This window comes from Babylonia areolata, chromosome 9, assembly GCF_041734735.1.
Source record: "Babylonia areolata isolate BAREFJ2019XMU chromosome 9, ASM4173473v1, whole genome shotgun sequence".
Lineage (NCBI taxonomy): Eukaryota > Metazoa > Mollusca > Gastropoda > Neogastropoda > Buccinidae > Babylonia > Babylonia areolata.
In genome coordinates this window covers 18,343,273-18,368,699 of record NC_134884.1, presented here as the reverse complement: position 1 = coordinate 18,368,699, position 25,427 = coordinate 18,343,273, and the positions used below count along the sequence as shown (strand labels likewise).

The following is a 25,427-nucleotide window of genomic DNA, read 5'->3' as shown; positions in this document are numbered from 1 at the left end:
TTTTTTTTTTTTATTATTATTATTTTATTATTATTTTCTTTACTACTACCTTTTTATATCATAATTATTATTTATTTATTTATTTATTTATCTATTTATTTATTTATTTATGTAAGCTTATCTATAATTTATTCACTTTTTTTTTCTTCTCAAGGCCTGACTAAGCGCGTTGGGTTACGCTGCTGGTCAGGCATCTGCTTGGCAGATGTGGTGTAGCGTATATGGATTTGTCCGAACGCAGTGACGCCTCCTTGAGCTACTGAAACTGAAACTGAAACTGAAACTAACAAGTCGGCTCAGTGTTAACTGTATGCGGGCTCCCGCCAAGTGAAGTCAATTGAAATCAAGTAGTTTATCATCTCTCAAGACAAAATCACCATGCAGATGTGTCAGTTGCTGATAACTGAGGCAAACATATGCTGTGTGATTGATAGGCCTATATGACTCAGTAAACTGAAAGACATGTACATCAGTATTTAAGAATTTTAAAAGATTGTTACCGTTGAAATTACATTGAAATATTTAACTGATAGATTCTATACTGATATATCTAATGAACAATTAACAGTAAAAACAATGACTGACTAATGAATAAACGAATAATAGATACATAAAGGATCTAGTTAACTATGCAGTAAACCAACTACTTAATCAATTAGCCAATCAAGCCGTTAACACATGCATGTACCACCACCACTGAACAACAACAACAATAATAACACTACTACTGCAACTACTACTACTACTACTGAACAATAATGATACACACAAACACTCCCCGCCCCCTCCCACACACACACACACACATGTTCAGAACCAGATTCCATTCCAAGTTGAAAAAAAAAAGTTGAAAAAAGGGAGGGGGGGGGGGTGGGGGGGTATGAAGGGGGGGGGGGGAAGTTGTCACTCAGCCCATGAATTGAACTGTTGAAAATGAAGATTAAGGGGGGGTGGGGGGGAATGACGTGAACAAACATAAAAAGCATATATCCAAAAAAGAAAAGAAGAGAGAGAGAGAGAAGAAAACGAAAAATGATTTTTTTTCCAATGAAGACTTTAATTGAAGGCATGTGAAACTTTTTTTTTTCTAAAGCGGGTGCTCCATGACTTGCACCTGAGGCCACACACACACACACACACACACACACACACACACACGTGTGTGGTTCGTCCGTCGGGATCAACGAGGACCATCTAGTCATCCTGGGGGTGGGTAGGTTGGGCTCTGTGGGTGCGCAGATGACTGGTCAGGCCAATTCGCGCCCGGAAGGTTCTGACGCAGTGTGGACAGGGGATGGTGGCGGCTGTTGGGGACTTGCTGGCCCTGCTTTTCCTGGCCTGTCTGCGTTGCTCTGCTGCAGCGATTCTGTTGGCCTCACAGGATTTGGCGCCTTTGTGGACAGGTGAACGCCACTTTGGTCTGTCCATTGCATTCAGCTCCCATGTGTCGGGTCTGATGTTGAAGGCCTTCAGAGAAGCTTTCAGAGTGTCTTTGAAGCGCTTCTTTTGGCCTCCATGGGAGCGCTTGCCATGTTGGAGTTCGCCGTACAGCAGTTTCTTGGGGAGCCGGTGGTCTGGCATGCGAACTACATGGCCTGCCCAGCGCAGCTGGGCCTGCATCAAGATGGTGTAGATCCTGGGCAAGTTTGCACGAGTGAGCACCTCTGTGTCAGGGATCTTCTCTTGCCACTTTATGCCGAGAAGTTTTCTGAGGCTGGTGGTGTGGAAGTGGTTCAGCTTTTTGGCGTGGCGTTTGTAGACCGTCCATGATTCACATCCATAGAGCAGTGTGGTGAGAACTATGGCCTTGTATACTTTGAGCTTCGTCTCCAGGGTGACGCCTCTCCTGTTCCAAACGTTCTTATGGAGTCTGCCGAAGGCAGCGCTGGCTTTGGCGAGTCTGGCATTAACCTCGTCGTCGATGACAACTGTGCGAAAGAGTGTACCGCCCAGGTATGTGAACTTGTCCACCGCGTTCAGTCGTTGCCCGTTGATGAAGATGTTTGGTCCAACGTAAGGCTTTCCTGAAGCTGGCTGGCGCATCACCTCAGTCTTCTTTGTGCTGATTGTGAGGCAGAGAACTTGTCGACGCTGTGTTGCATGTCAGCTTCGGAGGCAGCGTTGAGAGCGCAGTCATCAGCAAACAGGAAGTCGTTGACGGTGTCTGTCCTCACCTTGGTTTTTGCTTGAAGCCTCCTGAGGTTGAAGAGTGAGCCATCTGTGCGGTACCTGATGCCAATGCCTACGTCAGCGTCTCTGAAGGCATCTGCCAGCATGGCTGAAAACATGAGACTGAACAGGGTGGGGGCAAGAACACACCCTTGCTTGACTCCGTTGGAGACAGGGAATGGTTCTGAAGTCTCTCCGTTGTCTTGGACTCGGACCAGAATCCCATCGTGTAGTTGCCGTATGATGGTGATGAACTTTCTGGGACATCCGTACTTCGCCATGATTCTCCAAAGGCCATCTCTGCTAACAGTATCGAAGGCCTTGGTCAGATCGACATAGGTGGAGTAAAGGTCGGCGTTCTGTTCCTGACACTTCTCCTGGAGCTGCCTGGCAGCAAACACCATGTCGATAGTCCCGCGTTCTTTCCGGAAGCCACACTGGCTCTCTGGTAGGAGACCTTGCTCAAGGTGTGCTATGAGACAGTTGAGTAGCACTCTGGCCAGAGTCTTGCCTGCGACGGACAGCAGGGATATTCCACGATGGTTGTCACAGGACTGACGATTTCCTTTGCGCTTGTACAGGTGTATGATGGAAGCGTCTTTGAAGTCCTGTGGAACTGCCTCATGCTGCCAGATGAGCTGGAACAGCTGATGAAGCTTCTCAGTCAGCGCCATACCACCTTATTTGTAGACCTCAGCTGGAATGGAGTCTGAGCCAGGGGCTTTGCCATTGGATAGCAGACGGATAGCTTTCTGGGTCTCCTCCAAAGTTGGAATGGCATCCAACGACTCACTGACTGGCACCTGGGGGAGTCTGTCGATGGCTTCATCATTGATGGTGGAAGGGCGGTTCAGTATGCTGTCAAAGTGTTCAGCCCATCTCTCAAGGATCCCGTCCTTGTCAGTGATTAGGGTAGAACCATCAGCACTGAGGAGTGGAGCAGATCCGGAGGTGGTGGGACCGTAGACTTCTTTCAGGCCGTTATAGAAGTTCTTCATGTCGTTCCTGTCTGCAAAGCCCTGGATCTCATCAGCTTTGTTGCTCAACCAGGAATTCTGCATCTGCCGCAGCTTCCGCTGGATGGTGCTGAGTGCGCTCTTCAGTATGTCTTTCTTTGACTGTGACTTGGGATCTTCAATGTGGGCTCTGTAGGCTTGGCGTTTGTCTTCCAGCGGCTGCTTGATCTCAGTGCAGTTCTCATCAAACCAGTCTTTGTGCTTCCTGGCAGAAGGCTGAAGGCACTCCATGGCAGTGTTGTACACCGTCTCATGCAGTGCGCCCCATGCTGCCTCCACATTCTGGTTGTCCAGCACGGTGGACTCAAGGCGTTCCTCCAGGGTGTTAGCAAAGCTCTGCTTGATGTTGCCTAGCTCCAGCTTGTTGACATTCAGGCGTTTGGGTGCTTTCATGCCCTGAGGCCGTCTCTTGGGCTGGATGCGGAGGTTGAGTTTGGAGACGATAAGGCGGTGGTCTGTCCAGCACTCGGCGCCGTACATGGCCCTCGTGACTCGTACGTCCTGCCTGTCCCTCTTCCTGACAATGACAAAGTCGATGAGATGCCAATGCCCAGAGCGAGGATGCATCCATGACGTCCTGTTACGGGTAGGGTTGTGCTCGGCACATGTCTGGAGAAGTAGTTGACCATTGCTTTTACAGTTACCAACCCCATGCTTCCCAATCACGCCTTCCCAGGAGGTGCTGTCACAGCCAACTCTCGCGTTACAGTCGCCAAGAATGATGAGCTTGTCTGCGTTGGGAACAGTGGGGTGAGCAGTGCTGTCCTGAAGAGGGCTGCTCAGTCGATCAGGGGGCTGCCGATCTCCACCGCTGCTCCAGTCGGTGAAAAACGACCCTATGGCCTGAGCCGCCTGTGTGCAGGTCCGCGGCTACGACTGCCAGTGTACCCACACCTGTCACTTCGTCGCTCGCCTGTCGCCACAGGGCTTGGGGAAAATGATGGTATGGGATGAAGGATGACTGATGACTTGCGCGATGACTTTGTTTATAGTGAGGAGGAGTTGCGCACCGTCGACCTCACTCTCTTGTCCGAGACCGTCTGTATCCAGTGGCAAGACGAGGTCAAGACGACTGGAGATGGAAACGGATGCAGTGGATGACCAAGATGTCCTATGTGCCTCATCCTGCCCTCAGCACTCCACAGTGCTCTGCTGCAACCACCTTCCTCTCCGTTGAACCATGAAGGTTTCTTCCGCAGAGTCCGTCGGATCCAGTCTTCACATGCTTGGGTAGACAAGCACACGTACACACACACACACACACACACACACACACACACACACACACACACACACAATGGTCGTGAAGATAACGTCTGACCACTTGGCGACGTTTGTTTATCTATTTATATATTATCATTGATTGATTGATTGATTTATTCATCTATCTATTCATGTATATATGTATTTATTTATTTATTTATTTATAGTGTCATTGTAGTTATCACTTTTATACATATAATCATTTTCTTTTTATATCTCATATTATTTCTATATTTATCTGTTTGCGTATTCATTTGTTTTACTTTATCATTTTTGTTGTTGTTGTTGTTGTTGTTCAGTGTTGTTAATTATTTTGATGTGTTCGTCAGTTTTATTAATTTAATCACTTTTTGTTTATCTATTTATGTATTTCATTTTACTTCGTTTTATTCTATTTTATTTTGTTTTCTCTGAAGGCTTGACTAAGTGTTTTGGGTCAGGTATCTGCTCAGCAAATGTGGTGTATAGTGTGGATGGATTTGTCTGAACGCAGTGACGGCACATCAGTTGAGTTTGCAAACTGAACTGAACTGACAACGAAACAGAACATGGGAAGTAAGCCACAAAAATCCTTGGTCATCCTTGGCCCCATCATAAATATCGTTTATGTCCCTTGGTGATGCTCAAATGGTTTGTATCTGTATTTGGCCAAGCACATGCTTTTTAGGAAAACAAGATGGCTGATGTTGTGATGGTAATCTTTTATAAATTATTTTATACTTTGTTGATTGGCCTGGGATTGCATTTCTATGTTATCGATTAAAAATGCATCAGTGTTACACTTGTATGATTTGTATTTAATATTTTGATTGTAATCATTTGTTTTACCATTGATTTCACTGTCGAAAGTGAACTGTCTGCTGGAAAGCAGACGTTCGAATCAAAAACTGCGAAGGTTCTACAAAGCCAAAGGTCTAAAAGCAAAACCATTTTGAAAACACTGTTCGATTTGAGCTGGAAATCTCTTTCCAAAAATTACATGGTATTACTAGGTACCGAGTTATATTTCCTCTGTTGGTTCAGATTTTAGCTGTTGGTGAAAAGAATGACCAGTGGGCACAACCAAAGGTAAGGTTGGCTGGTGATCGTAATCGAGAAAATTTCAGAATAACACAACAGAAAAGATCTTTGTTTATTTTGGAAGGACGCTCCATATAAACAATGTTCGAGGTAGACACAGGTTAGTGGTTTTAATGGAAATGCGAAGTTTTAACAGGCTTTTTGTCATTAAATGTAGATGATCTTATGCCGAAGTTACGGTGCTGGAACTTGGAAGTACCAAACATACACTGTGTTCATAACTCACGAGTGCACATAAAATAAAGTGGTGGGCTCAAGGATCTGTTTTAAAAATTGTCTAATTCTTTTTGTGTATACACGGATACATAAATATGATGCAACACATTTAAATATCCCATTTGTTTCTTCCACTTCCAGGTTTAGCATACTGAATGGAAGTATCATCCCAAAGGAAGTGTCATCACGTATCCAGGGCCATCACAAAACTAACAGCGATTGCGAGCAATAGGGGAAAACATCTTGATCTGAACATATTAACTTTACATTATAATTAAAATGATCATGAAAAATTACAAAATGGGCAGTATATGATCAGAAATCATGGTTTTTCTTTTCAAACATACCAGCCGCCATTCTCTATGCAGACTGTGATTCTTTGTCAAACAATACTTAAAGAGTTTAAATCATATTCTGAGTATCAATGACTGGATTGCTGCATCAGTGCATGCTACGTGAAACAGTGTGAGAACGACAATGGTGTCCAACGCAAGGACTTGGACTCTGCTGTTGTTGACAGTAGTGCTGCAGTTGATGCAGCAGACATCGGTGTCACAGACAGTGCAAACCGCCAACAGTGCCAAGTCACCTCTTCTTCTTCATGAGCAGCATCAGCATCATCTACATTCAGAATCCAGTAGCAGTAGCAGCAGCAGCAGCAGCAGTCCAAGTGCCAGTGCCAGCAATTGTAATTTTTCTTCTTCGGTGCCTGGGGAACATGTTCATGTGGACTTTACCAGCTCTGTTGTGGACAACGGTAGGTGACTGTGGATATGTGTGAACACAGGCTGCAGTCTTGCCAGTTTTTGTGATCAGAATCACACGTGTATGCACGCATGCACACACATGCACACACACACACACGCACACACACATGCACACACACACACACACACACACACACGTTTGTGTGATCAGAATCACACGTGTATGCACGCATGTACACACACGCACACATACGCACACACACATGCACACACACACATGAACGTGTGAACATATGCACATATACACACAAAATCACTCACATACATGCATACAGAGTATAAATACTTAGTTACACAAACATGTATGCACACACAATATGCACAAATGCACTCACACACACAAATGTATGCATGCACACACACACACGCACACACACACACACACATGCACACACACTTATGCTGTTTTGTTTTTGCTTTGTGTGTGTGCGTGAGTGTGTGTTTGAGAATTTTATTATATATAGTGTGTTTATTGTTTTAATGGTTATAAATAAATCTATATGTTTTATTGTTTTAATGGTTATAAATAAATTTATGTTGTGTTACATTATTGGCTTGGGGTCTTTACTATTACAGTATTAGTAGAACTGTGTATATGTATGATTATATTGAAATCTTTGTTAACTTATTGTTCAATAGGAAGAGAGGAGACTTGAAAATGTTGTTCATCAACTTCATTGAGACTTCAGATGATGTTTTTCTTTTTCCTTTCTTTTTTTTTTGTGTTTTTGTTTTTTGTTTTGTGTTCACTTCATGTTGTTTTTTTTCCTCTCCAGAGTACATCATTTCCTTTGATGGCTATTACAAGTCCAGCGCCAGGAGACGGTTTATCACTGCAGCTCTGCAGGAGTCAGGTCTGTCCTGGCAGATCTTGCCACGCCTCAACCCCGCACACAACTACCCCAGTGACTTTGACGTGGTTCTGGTAATGATCTGTGTTTCACAGTTGCTGTTAATTCTCAGTGTGTCTGTTTTGTTGTTGTTGTTGTTTTTTGTGTGTATGTGTGTGTCACTGTGTGTGCATGGGTGTCACTGTGTGTGTGTTTGTGTCTCACTGTCTGTCTGTGTATACTACTATACATGTGTGTACCCGTGTCTTGTTTTTTTAGCGAAGTGATGGTATACATTATTGATGTATACAAGTGTGTGTGTGTGTGTACATATGTGTGTGTGTGTGTGTGTGTGTGTGTGTGTGTGTGTGTGTGTGCAGGTTAGTGGGTTGTGGTTTGGTTTTGAGTGTGTGATGCATGTGTAATTATGTGAATGAATGTGTGTTGTTGATAATGATTAAGTTATTTTTGCTGAGATTTGTTAAGCCCAGGTATTTTTCAGCAGTGTTGTTCATTCATGTATATGATCATATAACATGTCAACAGATGCATGGGAAACCCACGTCAGGGCTGGAAGCGCTGGAGGAGCACCCACTGATCAGAAGGGTTACACCTCACCGCAAAGTGATTCGCACTCTCAAATATGTCAAAGGTACTCCTTTCATTTATCTAAAAGTTGTAATCTTCCCATTAAAAAGTTTAGCATATGATATATGTAGACCAGTATGCTTTTCATTTCACACACACACACACACACACACATATACACACGCCATTATACCATATGATAATTTGACATCAAAGGACTACTTAAACAACTATAATTAGTATTTATAAACATGCACACTAAGACATGCGGAACAAACACTATTTGAATGCATGATACGTGCCCTTCTTATTAAAAAAAATATTTATCTAGTTTAATTTAAATGTGTTTATCTAATTACTTGCTTGAATAATTTGGTTAACAGAAGAGGAGGGAGGGGAGAAAGCGGCAGATGGCGACACCCCCCACCCCCCGTGCAATGGCACAGAGGGTCAGAAAAAAGGGCAGACATTTGATCAGTCACGTACCTTCAACCCTTACTACCGTCGAAGCTTGTCTTTGGTGAGTTTGTGTTGGGGTTTTTTTGGGGTTTTTTTGTATTGTTACTGTTTGGCTGGTAGTCAACATGGACGGAACCATTTGATTTGCAGTGTGGATAACTTTGAAGGATTCTTTGTTTTATTTTCAGGCTTTTGATATGCACTGTTGTTTTTGTATTATTGATTAAAAATGGATGTTTTGTTTTTTGTTGTTGTTTTTTTTTATGGGCAGAATTTTAGATGTCTTCTTGTTTTTATTCTTGTGCAAAGGTGTTTTTTTAGAGTGTTGTTTTTGGGTTGTTGTTTTTTTTGTTGTTTTGTTTTTTGTTGAGGTGGGAGGATCCGTTTACCTGTTAGAATTATTCTTCTTTGTTTTGAAATTTGCCTGTTTTCAATATATGTGAATTATCACCCTCTTTTTTATTTTTATTAATTAATTTTTTTAAGACATTAGCTTTGATTGAAAGAAGAATATCAGCCAGCTTTAGGAACTTTAGCAGTGTGTCATTGACCTTTTCATTTTTTGTCATGTCGTGGCAACAGGGAGCGACCTACTGGATGTCGGCCAACGGACACAAGTCGCGGAGGCTGATGCGGGCAGTTCCCAAACAGATCACCAACGCTCTGCAGGCTGAGATGCTGTGGGGGCTGGGTTTCTCTGGTACGTCTGTACTGTGCTGTAGTGTGGAGTGCTTTCTCTGGTACGTCTGTACTGTGCTGGAGTGTGGAGTGCTTTCTCTGGTACGTCTGTACTGTGCTGTAGTGTGGAGTGCTTTCTCTGGTACGTCTGTACTGTGCTGGAGTGTGGAGTGCTTTCTCTGGTACGTCTGTACTGTGCTGTAGTGTGGAGTGCTTTCTCTGGTACGTCTGTACTGTAGTGTGAAGTGCTTCTGTGGTGTGTCTGTACTGTACTGTGCTGTGTAGTGCCTCGCTGGTATGTCTGTGCTGTAGTGTGGAGTGCTTCTTTGGTATGTTTGTATTGTGCTGTGGAGTGCTTCCCTTGTACGTCTGTACTGTACTGTGCTGTGGAGTGCTTCTCTGGTACTTATGTACTGTAGTGTGGAGTGCTTCTCTGGTATGTATGTAGTGTGGAGTCCTTCTCTGATATGTCTATAGTGTGGAGTGCTTCTCTGGTACGTCTGTACCATAGTGTGGAGTGCTTCTCAGGTATGTCTGTACTGTACTGTGCTGTGTAGTGCTTTGCTGGTATGTCTGTGCTGTAGTGTGGAGTGCTTCTCTGGTACTTCTATACTGTAGTGTGGAGTGCTTCTCTGGTACATCTGTACTGTAGTGGGGATTGCTTCTCCGGTACGTCTGTACTGTAGTGGGGATTGTTTCTCCAGTACATCTGTACTGTAGTGTGGAGTGCTTCTCTGGTACTTATATATTGTAATATGGAGTGCTTCTCTGGTACGTCTGTACTGTAGTGTGGAGTGCTACTCTGGTAGGAGTGTTTCTCAGGTTTATGTCTGTACATAGTGTGGAGTGCTTCTCTGGCATTTCTGTACTGTAGTGTGGAGTGCTTCTCTGGCATGTCTGTACTGTAGTGTGGAGTGCTTCTCTGTTACACTATACTGTAGTGTGGAGTGCTTCTCTGGTATGTCTGTACTGTAGTGTGGAGTGCTTCTCTGTTACACTATACTGTAGTGTGGAGTGCTTCTCTGGTACGTCTGTACTGTAGTGTGGAGTGCTCCTCTGGTATGTCTGTACTGTAGTGTGGAGGACTACTCTGGTACATCTATACTGTACTGTACTGTACTGCAGCATACTCCTCTGGTACTTGTGCTTAAGTGTAACATTACTCACTGACAGGCCTTTTCCACAACACATACCCAACCCCTTTTTTTTCTTTTTTTCTTTTTTGATGACCCTGACATTTAAAAAAAAAGTTATAGTATTTGCAAACTGAGCGGCAGTTGTTTTAAAAAGTTGAACTACCAGTTCATGATTTTCCGAAAAGAATCCTTTACTAGTCATGAATATTGAGAAGCATGACAGCTGTTCCTATTGAATGAGGTTATTGTTAGACATATCCTTCAATGAACACGATCACAGCTGCTATCAGTCAAACTTCTTGTCTTAGCTGTGTAACATAAGGGAAGTTTGAAATACCTGGAAGACAATGGTGTTCTGTTGTATTACAAGCTTCCACCTATAGTTACGCTAACTGTCTAGGGGTTTTTATCCACCTAAAGGGAGTATGTGCAAAAACTAAATAACAGTTAACAGGATGTGTGACTGCAAGTAAGGTTATGTTAGCTAAAAAAAACATGACATTTAGACCGACAACATTATTGCAGTTGGAGACACCACCTGAGATTACATTCTCAAAAATGTATTTAATTATGTTAGCACATAAAACATGATGATATTCTTGCGGTTGGAGACTACACCTGGGTTTACAATGAACAAAAAAAAAAAATTTCTCATCTGTTCTTTTGACCCCCTACCCTTCGAAACATAGATCTAAAAATCAGAATGAAGATTTCAAGTACTAGGCTTGACTCATCATTGCCTATATTTGTATTTGTATTTCTTTTTATCACAACAGATTTCTCTGTGTGAAATTCGGGCTTGTCTCCCATGGGAGAGCGCGTCGCTACACTACAGCCCCACCCATTTTTTTGATATTTTTTCCTGCATGCAGTTTTATTTGCTTTTCCTATCGCAGTGGATTTTTATACAGAATTTTGCCAGGAACAACCCTTTTGTTGCCGTGGGTTCTTTTACGTGCGCTAAGTGCATGCTGCACATGGGACCTTGGTTTATTGTCTCATCCGAATGACTAGCGTCCAGACCACCACTCAAGGTCTAGTGGAGGGGGAGAAAATATCGGCGGCTGAGCCGTGATTCGAACCAACGCGCTCAGATTCTCTCGCTTCCTAGGCGGACGCGTTACCTCTAGGCCATCACTCCCCACATGGTGGGGTAAAAATGGTCATACACGTAAAAGCCCACTGATAAACATGCGAGTGAACGTGGGAGTTACAGCCCTCACACGAAGAAGAAGAAGAAGAAGACTGATGATTGTCGAACATGCTGACAGGGTCTGGAATCAAGGTGGCGGTATTTGACACGGGGCTGGCGTCAGACCACCCCCACTTCAAGAAGGGACGCATCAAGGACCGCTCCAACTGGACCAATGAGAAAACCCTGGACGATGGTAGGTACACAGCCTTGGCTTCCAGCAACGGATGATGTTTTGGTGGTGTAACGATTACAGTGTAACAAACTCTGATTGTACTGCATTGTGTCACTCTTTGTTAACAACAGATTTTTTTGAGTGAATTTTGGGCTGTTCTGCCTATGGAGAGCGTGTTAATACAGTGCAGCACCACTCTTTTCTTTTCTTTTTTTCTTTTTTTTATCTTTTGTCCTTTTTCCTGTGAGCAAGTGCATTTGTTTTCCTTTGAAAGTAGATTTTTCCACAAAATGTTGCCAAGGACAACCTTTTAGGTGCTGTGGAATCTTTTATGCGCACTTAATGCATGCTGCACAGTGGACCTTAATTCACTGTCTCATTCAAATAACAAGCGTCCAGACCAACACTCACAGTCCAGTGGAGGTAGAGAAAAGTCTGGCAGTGTGGGATTTCATTCCATACCCACAGTATCCTTCGCTTGTGTTACAACCAGGTCACTACTGTACATGTGGTGGAGTAATGATCACAAGTCAATGCCCTAGCTATGTAACAAACTCTAATATCCATAAACTGTTCACTTACAGCAAATGTGAAAGTGTCCATTTTCTGTATGGATGTGCTGTTTGGTTGTAGCAGCCTTGTAGCACCCTTAAACTGTTGAAATTTTGCCCTTCGTAAGGCATATTAATTTGTGAGAGGGTGTGCTGTTTTATGTGTTGGTAGTTGCAGGAAAGTGAAAAGTCAGTGCTGTTTTGCAGTGTGCAATTTCATCAGATGAAATGCATGTGTTTGTTGTGGTATGGAGATAGTGCGACAGGAAATGATAATATGAGGAAGAAGAAGATAAGGAATAACACAGTGCATTACAAATCCATTACCCAAAATGAAACATAGTAAGATAAAAGCACACGATAGTGAGCCATGTATGGGTGCAGGTCTGGGTCATGGGACGTTTGTGGCGGGTGTTATCTCCAGCCACAAGGAGTGTCTGGGGTTCGCTCCCGATGCCGACATCTATGTGTTCAGGGTGTTCACCAACAACCAGGTAACTGCTCTATGTGTGTGTGTGTGTGTGTGTATGTGTGTGTGTGTGTGTTGATGATATTGTGTGTGTGTGTGTCTGTTGATGATTGTGTGTGTATGTGTATGATTGTGTTAATGATATAGTGTGTGTTTGTGTGAGGATAGAATGTGTGTGTGTTGATGATCTTTGTGTGTGTGTGTGTGTGTTGTCCATGGAGTGGAAATGATTGCTGGTCTGCTTGCCTGTCTGTGTGTATGTTTGTTTCATGTCAATATTGTTCTGAGTTGTGCGGACATGTAATAGTTTGCACGCTTGCACGCTTACGCATACAGACACACAAACAGACACACACATACACACACACACACACACACACACACATGCGAGCATGCACACAAGTGGAGTAGATGTGCTCTTGCCACACATACACACAGACATGTGTGCATTCTTCATTCACTCACAGCACACACACATACTCACACATGCTGGCATACATGCACATATATGCACATATACTCACATGTCAGTGCACACAAACACACACACACACACACATGCATGCATGCACATGCTCGCGCACGCACGCACACACACACACACACACACACACACACACACACACACACTTAATCTCCATCACATGATCTTCATCACAACACAGTTAGATCACACGTCATTGGGTCAAGGAACCAGCAAGTACAAACAGTCAGACTCACTCAGCAGGACCAAGAAACCTTCAAAGAAAGAAACAAAGTGACCCAGTTATCCCCCCTTTCTTGGGGCAGGTGTCCTACACGTCGTGGTTCCTGGACGCCTTCAACTACGCCATCCTGAAGAAGATCAACGTGCTGAACCTCAGCATCGGGGGGCCTGACTTCATGGACCACCCCTTCGTCGACAAGGTTGGATGTCAGCAGGGCTTCTGCTCAGTTCTGTTCAGTTTCTCAGGGAGGCGTCACTGCGTTCAGACAAATCCTTATCAGCAGGGTTTCTGCTCAGTTCAGTTCATGTCAGTTCTGTTTCAGAAGGAGGCGTCACTGTGTTCCAACACATCCTTATCAGCAGGGCTTCTGCTAAATTCAGTTCATGTCAGTTCTGTTTCCGAAGGAGGCGTCACTGTGTTCTGATAAATCCATATGAGCAGGGCTTCTGCAGAATTTAGTTCATGCCAGTTCTGTTTCAGAAAGAGGCGTCACTGTGTTACGACAAATCCTTATCAGCAGGGTTTCTGCTCAGTTCAGTTCATGTCAGTTCTGTTTCAGAAGGAGGCGTCACTGTGTTCCGATAAATCCTTATCAGCAGGGCTTCTGCTAAATTCAGTTCATGTCAGTTCTGTTTCCGAAGGAGGCATCACTGTGTTACGATAAATCCTCATCAGCAGGGCCTCTGCTAAATTCAATTCTGTTTCAGAAGGAGGCGTCACTGTGTTCTGATAAATCCGTATGAGCAAGGCTTCTGCTAAATTCAGTTCATGTCAGTTCTGTTTCAGAAGGAGGCGTCACTGTGTTACGACAAATCCTTATCAGCAGGGCTTCTGCTAAATTCAGTTCATGTCAGTTCTGTTTCAGAAGGAGGCGTCACTGTGTTCCAACAGATCCTTATCAGCAGGGCTTCTGCTATATTCATTTCTGTTCAGTTTCTCAAGGAGGCATCACTGTGTTCTGATAAATCCATACACATACTTCACCGTGACCCACTAGTGCAGACTCCAGCATGGAGTCCGATTCCTCCCGGAAGTAGGTTACCTCCCCTCTGTATCCCTGACTAGCGCCCTCTTTTTCCAGCAGCCATCTTCTGATCCTGTGTTCTTTATGCGGCTAAGTTTTTTTTTATTTCTGTCTGTCGATTCTTGACACTCGTGTTTTGTGTCTGACGAAGACTTGTATCAGGTCACAAACTTACTTACCGTACAGTTCGGTCTATTGAGCGCACTGGTATATAAGCTGCACCCACTAAATTTTGGACAAAATTGAACTTTATACATACATAAGCTGCACCGGTTTATAAGCCGCACTTATTTCCAGAACACATACTGATACTAAGAAAAGATGTCGATACTGTAGGTTATGAAATAAACACAAGCGGGAACAACCCAAAGAAAAGCAAGCGAAAATACTGCTAGTGCCACAAAAATAAATAAATAAATAAATAAACACAACAAAAATAAGATCCATAATTTAGGGCTAGTCACATTTATTCAACATCATCCTGCTCACTGAATCCACAAAAATCTTCGTCTTCAGTGTCCGAGTTGAAGAGAACCAGCACAGCTTCCTCCGCCATCTCGTCACTGACTTAGCCTCGCTTTCACTTCATGAAGGTGGAGGTCGCTGCTGGTTCATCGCTTGCACTGTCATCTGCTAGGTCGATCGCCTTCAATTTGAAGGCTGCATCATAGGCATAACGTCACGTTTTCGGCATGATGAGGGTGTACGCTTCAGCAGAGTAGAACTGAATGCTGATCTGAAGGCTTTAATGTGTGCGGATTTGATTTATAAAACGTGAACAGTTAGCACACTATACTGAAGCTCATCCAAAAATTCATGGACAGAAATCATGATTTGGTGAGTTGAAGGGCATCTAAGAATAGACGAGAACGTGACACTCCCGGGATCGTTAAAATCCGCAAATAAGCCGCATCATTGTATAAGCCGCAGAGGTTGAAGCTGGGGTAAAAAGTCGCGGCTCATAGACCGAACTTTACGGTAGCTCGATCCATATCAGCAGGGCTTCTGCTCAGTTCAGTTCAGTTCAGTTTCTCAAGGAGGCATCACTGCGTTCGGACTAATAAATATACACTGCACAACATCTGCTAAGCAGATGCCTGACCAGCAGCGTAACCCAACGTGCTTAATCAGGCCTTGAGGGGCGAGAACGAGAAATAAAGTAAAATAAGATACAAAAGGAAGTAAGCAGATGAGTAATGAAATCGATGATTTGATAACTTGAAATAGTAAATAAGAACAACAATAAAACTAAAATAATCAAGATGAATAGATAAATAAATGACGTAAAATAATATATAGAAAACAGGATACAAACAATATTGATAACAATAATGATTAAATTCAAAGCTCTAAAATGAAAATCTTTGGGTCCCAGAAACTCTTTAACTATAATACTAGGGGGTCCCAGATCATCTTCAGAGGGTCACTCTGATGCTGTACATTTTAATCAAATATGCATTGCTTCATATATTCAGTTTTGCAGTGCTTCAGTCCGGTACTACACACAAAGGCAGTAATACCATCTAGACATAATTGTCTGGGTTTCTCGTCCAAGAGTTGGTGAACAGAAAATTCTTTGTAGTAGACAATCCTGTCCAGGATTTTCACTCTTTTTATGTGTTTGTTCTTGATTTTTTTTTTTTTTAGAACGACACAGGGATGCACTTGAACATGCTGTGCGTCTTTTACATTTTCAAAGCGCAAGGGATGCGTTTATTTAGTTATGTAGCCGGGTGTATGTGGGGTGTATATGGATCCATCCACACCTTTGACACCTTGAAACTGAAACTAGTTATGCATATATATATATATATATATATATATATATATATATATGTAGTTATTGTTATAGTTATTAGAACTTAACTCACTCGGGACGACAAGTTTTCTCCCTTGCTTTTCCTCACAGACGGCCCATTTGTAAGGGTTTGGAAAAAAATTACAAAAAATACAAAATACAGGATAAGAAAATGAAACTTTCAGAACTGGTTTATTACTTGTTGAGCTATTACATATAAAAAAAATCAAATTTCTCATCTTATTTTTACAGTTTTGCCATATGTAGAAAATACTGCCAATTTTTCACCCCGAATCACCATACCCATGCTCGCTTTCTGCATTAAATTCGCTTTCTTCTTTGTCATCATCCACCTCTTCAGTGTCCGACCCTTCAGTTTGTAGCATTTCAAGTACTTCGGCAACCCTAAAACGTTGCCATCACTGCCTTGTTCGCTTCACAAAATTCTGAGAAGAGCCCGCTTCGCTAACAGGCTGGCACGCGAGCAGACGACCGGTCAATGACTTTGTCAGCGTGTGTGCGAGACGGGCCACACATGCCAGGCTGACCAATCATACTGTTCGATTGTGGAGTGACCCAGAATAGCGCTCTCTGCTTGGCTAATCACAAAATCACGTGTACAGCGCGTGATGGAATTTTACTTTCGGAGAATGCTATTCCATTCCTTCGTCCAAATCCGAATACGTTTTGTGTAGGAATGCGTGAGCATTCCTTCATCCAGAGAGAGTTAACAGAAGTCCTGTGTCAGTGAAGCTGAGAGTGAAAGTTGTGATTTAAGCAGAGATGACACCAGTGCAGGGGGACTTTATGCTCTCATTTATAGAGAGGGGAACAATTTCCTGATTTATCACTTGTACAGTTTGCAAGCTGATGATCAGCACAGCCTCAGAGTTCTGTGACTTCGTCTTATTTTAGAATACAAAATGTTAGTGTGCGGAGTTTGTTGCTTTCTTGTATATATTGGTTTATGAGAGGGAATTACCAGCCTTGAAATTTGGCCCCTTTGTGTCAGCTTTGCTATAAGCAACACTGATTTTATTTGGAGGGGACAGCTGTTTTTATTTCAAGGTAATTAAGGTGGGAATAAGTGAGGGTTTTATGCTACTTTTATTGTTATAATTATTTAGTGTTTTATTATTCATTTTCTTATATTACATATACAATTTTTACCTTTTTTTTTATTTTACTGATTGGCAAGAACAGTATTCTCTGAACGCTTGTAAAGTTTTGTGATTATCTTTTGTCTTTTCTTCATTGTGCAGTTATTTATATGCTGTGTTCTCACATGACTGCTGTTGACATGTTGTTTTTTCTGTTAATTAAACGACTTGTTATTGCAATGGATCCCATCAAATTGTGGTTCACTGTTCATCAAATAGTTGCTGACTGTTTCTGTTAATGAAATGACTATAGTTATGCCCATCAAATAGTTGCTCACTGTTTCTGTTAATGAAATAACTATAGCTGTGCCCGTCAAATGGTTGTTCTCTGTTTCTGTTAATGAAATGACGATAGTTATTCCCGTCAAATGGTTGTTCACCGTGCGCTGTGTGTGTGACCTGACCAGGTGTGGGAACTGACGGCCAACAAGGTGATCATGGTGTCCGCCATTGGCAACGATGGTCCTCTGTACGGGTGAGAACTGTTTGGTGTCAGCTGTTCAGTAGGATACAATACAGTACAACAAAATCAATGCAGTACAGTATAATATAACAGTGTATAATATTGTACAAAACAATACAGAATTGTACAGTACAGAACTGTGCAGTACGACATGTCCGTATGATGCAGTACAATGCAATATTATGCAATGAAATACAGTATACAGTGAATTTAGTTCAATATAATGCCACACAACACAGTACAGTGCCATACTATACATACAGTACTATAAGGTACAATACAATGCAATGCAAATCAATACAATACAATCACTTTGTTAGTTCCTCACAGGGGTAATTAGGGTGTCAGCTCATACACATATATATATCTTTAAGAAATACATATAAAAGCAAGCATGAAAGGATACGGGCAAAAACACTCGCTTTATTTTCTTTTCTTAAAAAAAAAAGAAGAAAATTAAATAAAAACAGCATTAAAAACATTAATTTTTAAATGCTTGCAGTATTATTCGTAAGATTCCTCTGTCTCTTTCAACACACACACACATACACACTTGCATGCGCGTGTGTATAGATACACACACACACATACAAACAGGCACACATGTGCGCATGCACACACACACACACACACACTCTGGCAGGTACACGCATGTGCGCACATACTCGCACACACACACACTTACTCGGAGATGCGTGCGCGCACACACACACACACACATGCATTCATACATACATAAACCTGCGCACACTTGATCTGTGTGGTGTGTGTTGCAGCACTCTGAACAACCCGGCAGATCAAATGGATGTCATCGGGGTGGGAGGCATCAACTTTGAGAACCAGATCGCCCGCTTCTCTTCTCGTGGCATGACCACTTGGGTCAGTAGGCTGTGTGTGGGAGGGGGGGTGGGGGTGTGCATGTGCGTGTGAGTACATGAGTACACATTCATGTTTTTTGTGTGCGTTTGTGTATGTATTCGGGTGTGTGTGTTCTTGTGTGCGTTTGTGTGACTCTACGTGTGTGTTCTTGTGTGCATCTGTGTGACTCTACGTGTGTGTTCTTGTGTGCGTCTGTGTGACTCTACATGTGTGTTCTTGTGTGCGTTTGTGTGACTCTACATGTGTGTTCTTGTGTGCGTCTGTGTGACTTTACATGTGTGTTCTTGTGTGTGTCTGTGTGACTTTACATGTGTGTTCTTGTGTGCGTTGGTGTGACACTACATGTGTGTTCCTGTGTGTGTTTGTGTGACACTACATGTGTGTTCTTGTGTGCGTCTGTGTGACTGTACATGTGCGTTGTTGTGTGCGTTTGTGTGCATGTGTGTGTTTTCTTGTGTGTGTTTATGTGTCTGTGTGCATGTATGTGTGCTGTGCTTTTGTGTGTTTCTGCATTCTTGTGTGTGGCTTTTCATTTCTAAAATGCATGTATGAGCATCTTAGTAGGAGTGAAAAATTAGCAGCAGATCTGGTGAACATGTACTTATTTCAGTCTGCATGTGTTGAGATATGGAATGGATGGGTTTTTTTTTCAAAAACTGATATATTAACCAGGAAAATAGTTTTTTTGTTTCCAACATTGACGTAGCAGACATTAAGTTTCGTTTGTTTGTTACTTTCTTATAAAGAATATATGTAAGTTTCTTTTTGAAGAAGTGTTGTTTATATTGAAAAAAGCACTTACCTGTAAATGTTCATACATGCATTAATAATAATAATAATAATAATGGTACTTATATAGCGCTGAATCTTGTGCATAGACAAATCTAAGCGCTTTCGCACCAGTCATTCTCACGCACGCATAACTCTAAAACTGGAGAAACTAAAGAAGAGGAAGGGAAGGGAGGCTATTTTGGGAAGAGGTGGGTTTTAAGGCCATGCATTCTTTCCCTCCCTACTCCACCATGGTCCCATGAAAAAAGCAGGTAAAGAAGAGAATGTTAAATGATCAAAAAAGATGGGTTTTTTTTTCAGGAACTGCCTTGGGGGTATGGGCGCCTGAAGCCTGACATCGTCACCTATGGCTCTGCTGTCAGAGGTTCTGCTCTCAAGTAAGTCCATGGATACATATCCCATTCCGTTTCCAAGTCATACTGAGTAATCTCTTGACACAAGACCGAGCAATTTTAAATCAGTGAAGGCTGAAACTAAAAGGTGGTCAGGTGTGAAAAGTGGTTAGTGACAATTTGTTTCTGAATAGATGGTTTGTGAAATTTGTTGTGCATATTGTAAAGCGATTAGTTAAGCAGGCATAAAGTGTAAATTGAATAAACTAGTTAATAGGGGTTTTATTATGTTGTTCTGCATTGCATTGCATTGCTTTGTACTGTATTGTTGTTTTTTTTGTTGTTATTTTGTTTTGTTTTTGTTTTTTTGGAGTCCTCAAGAAGAAGTAGAAAATGGCAGAAATGTAGAAACAATATTACTGATATGAGCACCCTCTCAGAACATAAACAACGATAACAAAATTAAAGCCAAAAAAAAAAAAAGCAGACTGGAAGCATTTAACAGAACAACAATAAAGAAGGAACACATACACACACCAAAAAAAAGTGCACTGAAATGCTTATCTTGTTCACCTCTGAAAGCGGAGTATGGCTGCCTACATGGCGGGGTAAAAACGGTCATACACGTAAAAGCCCACTCGCATGTATACGAGTGAACGTGGGAGTTGCAGCCCACGAACGCAGAGGAGGAGGAGGAGGGGGAGGCTTATCTTGTTCATGAAATAATGAACTCTCTTCTTTTTAAACAAATATTCAGTACAACACACAAAGTCTGACAACTTGTGGTGTGCAGGTCTGGTTGTCGCTCCCTGTCGGGCACCAGTGTGGCCTCCCCTGTCGTGGCCGGTGCAGTCACCTTGCTGCTGAGGTATGGGTCTGTGGCTCGTGTCTTTCTGTTCATTTGTCTTTTCTTCTTTTTTTTTTTTTTCTTTTTTTTTTTCCCCTTGCAGAGAAGGTTATATTTGTCAAGAAACATGTAATCAGATTTCACATTTGGGTAAACAATGTAACAAAATACATTGTTTGATTCCAACAAAAACAGTGAAGCATTACACCGTAGAATCTGTTTCAAGGAAAACACATAAACACTGACTGTCGCTTCACTGAAGTTATATCATTCATCCAACTGCAATGTTTTTTGTGTGTTTTTTTGTGTTTTTTCATCTCCCCAATCCGAACACACACACATACACACAGTGAGGCCCACACACACTGACACACACTCTTTAACGTATAATCCCTCAGTCAATATACCACAAAACTAGCAACATAATCTCCTTCTGAGACATCGAGGGAACACCGAGAATAATCCAGTTTAGTACAGGTTCTTAGAATGTACAAACATAATCATGAAGAAAAAACAACAGCAATAGTATTGTCTTTTCATTTTATTTGTCAGTCCGTCTGTCATTGTAATTTGGCTTAGTGTTAACAAGTGCCATAAGTCTTTGATTTAGCCAACACTTACTGTAAGTTCTTAATGCTAAGCAGACTTAGAGCTGCTACCTTTTTTGCAGCCAAGTCAAGGTTCTTGTGTTATCCATGCTTGTGTTAATTAAACTCCACTGCTCTTTTTTTTTTTTCTCATTGATTGTTTAGACTCTCTCCTCCTACATTTCTGTACTGCGTAGTATGTGTGTGTGTGTGTGCGTGCGCATGTGCATATACCAGTAAGTGTACCTGTGTCAAGTTTACATGTTTGTGTGAGAGTGTATAAATGTGTGTGTGTGTGTGTGCCTGTATGTATGCTTGAGTGCATAGGTATGTGTACGTGTATATGTAAGCATATATGCATATGTATTTAATGTTTGATTGTATGTCTATATAGATATGTATGTAGATAATTATAGATACATATATGTCTGTGCACAGTGCGGTACTGGAGAGGTCACAGGTCATCAACCCGGCCAGTGTGAAGCAGGCCCTGATGGCGTCGGCACGGCGACTGCCGGACGTCAACATGTTTGAACAGGGCTACGGCAAACTGGACCTGTTGGCCGCTTACCACACCCTGCGAGCCTACAAGCCTCAGGCCAGGTGATTGTGATGATGATGATAATAATGATGATGATGATGATGATATCTATGGTAGACTGGACCTGTTGGCGGTGTACCACACACTGCGAGCCTACAAGCCTCAGGCCAGGTGATTGTGATGATGATGATAATAATGATGATGATGATGATATCTATGGTAGACTGGACCTGTTGGCGGTGTACCACACCCTGCGAGCCTACAAGCCTCAGGCCAGGTGATTGTGATGATGATGATAATAATGATGATGATGATGATGATATCTATGGCAGACTGGACCTGTTGGCGGTGTACCACACGCTGAGGACATACAAGCCTCAGGCCAGGTGATTGTGATGATGATGATGGTGATGATAACAGGGAGGGTTTGCAGGCACACTTTTGTCTGATGTTTGTGGATTTCCTGGTGTGTTTTTTTAGCGTAAACAGCATGGACATTTCCTGTTTTTTTACCAGGTCACAGAAAGGCTAAAAATTTCGATATGGAAATCGCTGTCCTGATGAACGGATTTTGAACAGTTTCAGTGACTGTTTTTGCAAGTTTACAAGATATATTTGGACCCCTGCCTTCTTCAGAGGATTGGACTCTGGGCTATTCTGATGCCTGGTTCTCCCCGGAGAGAACAGTCTGAATTTCACTTGGAGAAATATATTGTGACAAAGAGCAATACAGTCTAATCCAATCCTCTTCTTCTTCTTTGTTTGTAGGCTGCAACTTCCATATTCACTCGTATGTACACGAGTGGGCTTTTACATGCATGACCATTTTTACCCCAACATGTCAGCAGCCGTACTCTGTTTTTGGGGGTGTGCATGCTGGGTATGCTGGGTATGTTCTTGTTTCCATAACCCACTGAACGCTGACATGGATTACAGGAGCTTTAATGTGCGTATTTGATCTTCTGCTCATGTATACACACTGAATGCTGACATGGATTACAGGATCTTTAACGTGCGTATTTGATCTTCTGCTTGTGTATACACACGAAAGGGGTTCAGGCACTAGCAGGTCTGCACATATGTTGACCTGGGAGATCCAGTTCAGTCCAATGCAATGCAGTGCAAGTAAATGCAATGCAGTTCGGTGCAAGACAAGACAAGACAATCCAATCCAATCCAATGCAGTGCAATGTTGTACAACACAACACAACACAACACAACACAGCACGACACAGCACAACACAACACAGCACAACACAATACAATACAATACAATACAATACAGTACGACACAGCACAACACAACACAGCACAACACAATACAATACAATACAATACAATACAACACAACATTTGTGCGGTATGTCGTCAGTCTGGTGCCCAGCTACATTGACCTGACAGAGGACCCCTACATGTGGCCCTACTACACCCAGCCTGTGTACTATGGAGCTATGCCCGTCATTGTCAATGTAGGTACCTCTATGTATGTGTGTACATGTGTGTGTGTACACTGCAGACCCATATTCTTCATTGTCAGCATTGGTTTGTACTGTTGAGCTATCCTGTCATTGTCAGTGTAGGTACCTGTGTTTATGTGTATATGTAGATTACGGACCTGTACGCTTCATTGTCAGTGTTGGTATGTACTATGGATGCCTGTCATTGTCAATGTAGGTACCTCTGTGTTTATGTATGTATGTACATTATGAAACTAGATACCTTTGTGGGTGTGTTTGTGTGTGTGCATGTGTCTGTGTATATGTTTAAGTGTGTGTGTGTGTGTGCGTGTGTGTCGTATGAAGCTATGCCTGTCATTGTCAGTTTTTGTACCTCTGTGGAAGGAGGGGGCGCTGGAGGCGGATGTGTGTGTTTGTCTGTGTGTGTGTGTGTGTGTGTACAATGGATCTATGCTTGTCATTGTCATGTGGGTACCTCTGTGTTTGTGTGTTAATGTGTGTGTGTGTGTGTGTGTGCGTGCGCGCGCAATGCAGCTGTGCCCATCATTGTCAATGCAGGTATCTGTGGGTGGTGTGTGTGTATGTGTGTGTGTGTTTGAATGCATGTGTATGTGTGTGTGTGTACTTTGGAGCTATGCTCATCATTGTCAGTGCAGGGTTGTGTGTGTATGTGTGTGTGTGGATTTTTGTTGTTTTTTCTTGTGTGTGTGTGTGTGCGTGTGTGCTATGGAGCTATGCCCACCTTTATCAATGTAGTTCCATAGTGTGTATGTGCGTATATGAGTTATACCCATCATTGACAGTGTAGGCAGGCATAAATAAAGTATGATAAAGTTCCAAATTTAAGTGGTCCTCTCAAATTGTAAGCTTTGATTTTTATAGTGAAAGGTACAACAGTCGTGCATGGAATGAAGTGGCGCTGGTTTTTATCTGTTTCCAGGTGACCATCCTGAATGGCATGGGGGTCTCGGGGAAGATTGTGGACAGGGTGAGTAGTGCTCAGCTGTCGTTTTTAACCCTTTCACTTCTGAATCAGTTTGATTTCACTGTGCTTTATCAATTTATGCTGAGAAAATGTCCATGAAAATGGTAAAAAGGCATGGTTGCTTTCATAGTTCAGTCATTCCTCCAAAACTATTGAAAATGATAAGAAAAAAGAGTGTATATCTCCATGCTGCATCCTTACTTAGTGGAGTGATGGCCTAGAGGTAACGCGTCCGCCTAGGAAGCGAGAGAATCTGAGCGCGCTGTTTCGAATCACGGCTCAGCCGCCAATATTTTCTCCCCCTCCACTAGACATTGAGTGGTGGTCTGGACGCTAGTCATTCGGATGAGACGATAAACCGAGGTCCCGTGTGCAGCATGCACTTAGCGCATGTAAAAGAACCCACAGCAACAAAAGGGTTGTTCCTGGCAAAATTCTGTAGAAAAATCCACTTCGGTAGGAAAAACAAATAAAACTGCACACAGGAAAAAAAAAAAAGAAATGGGTGGCGCTGTAGTGTAGCGACGCGCTCTCCCTGGGGAGACCAGCCCGAATTTCACACAGGGAAATCTGTTGTGATAAAAAGAGAAATACAAATACAAATACTATCAACAATCTCAGAAATGATAACCGTTGATATAATGCAACTCACACATACGCACACATGCGCTTGATCATAACGTACTCCCATCGGTTTGTTCGTAGTACCCACATACAGTGTTATACACATGTACTGAAACACGGAGTTGTTTAATGTCACTGGCTGAGAGAGATTGAGATAACAAAGCGAGCAACAGAGAGAGAAAGAGAGAGAACATTGTCACCACGCACCTCTCACTTTCACTCCTTGCCACCCACACACACACTTCACCGCCATCCCACACCCATCAGACAACTTTTATGCTGTGCTGATTGATACAGAAAGAGCGCTGTGTGTGGAAATACAACGGATGTCAATGCATCATATGTTCTATGATGTCCGCTATGCAGGAGTTAGCAAATATGATTTTCGGTCAAGATGTGCTCAGTTTTCTGTTGGATTGTATGTGCTGGAGTGCTGACAGTGAGGTGAGGGGCACTATGTATGTGTGTGTGTTTATCAAGGATATGTCTCAGCCCCGTTTTGAATGGTGGCCTGGGTGCTAGTCTTCCAAGACAGTTCAAAACTGGAGGTCTTTATGTGGTATGTGCTTAATTCAGCCAGTACCATCACAGACACCACCATTAGATAACACCCTCAAACACATGCGCAGATGCTGGGCGTAA

General features: G+C 42.6%; 1 protein-coding gene across 2 annotated transcripts in view; it reads left to right on the top strand.

Annotated features, from left to right (window-relative positions):
• The first annotated feature begins 5,891 nt into the window (after positions 1–5,891).
• Positions 5,892–25,427, top strand: part of LOC143286104 (membrane-bound transcription factor site-1 protease-like) — a 63,164-nt gene continuing 43,628 nt past the window's right edge. For both annotated transcript variants that reach the window (XM_076593691.1, XM_076593692.1), the window contains exons 1-15: positions 5,892–6,501; positions 7,288–7,436; positions 7,888–7,993; positions 8,313–8,449; positions 8,971–9,088; positions 11,474–11,590; positions 12,505–12,614; positions 13,379–13,495; positions 17,686–17,753; positions 18,518–18,620; positions 19,713–19,789; positions 20,538–20,612; positions 21,617–21,781; positions 23,092–23,188; positions 24,117–24,164. In XM_076593691.1, coding sequence (XP_076449806.1) covers positions 6,222–6,501; positions 7,288–7,436; positions 7,888–7,993; positions 8,313–8,449; positions 8,971–9,088; positions 11,474–11,590; positions 12,505–12,614; positions 13,379–13,495; positions 17,686–17,753; positions 18,518–18,620; positions 19,713–19,789; positions 20,538–20,612; positions 21,617–21,781; positions 23,092–23,188; positions 24,117–24,164 — 1,767 coding nt within the window. In that variant the 5' untranslated portion in view covers positions 5,892–6,221. The remainder of the gene's footprint in view (positions 6,502–7,287; positions 7,437–7,887; positions 7,994–8,312; positions 8,450–8,970; positions 9,089–11,473; positions 11,591–12,504; positions 12,615–13,378; positions 13,496–17,685; positions 17,754–18,517; positions 18,621–19,712; positions 19,790–20,537; positions 20,613–21,616; positions 21,782–23,091; positions 23,189–24,116; positions 24,165–25,427) is intronic.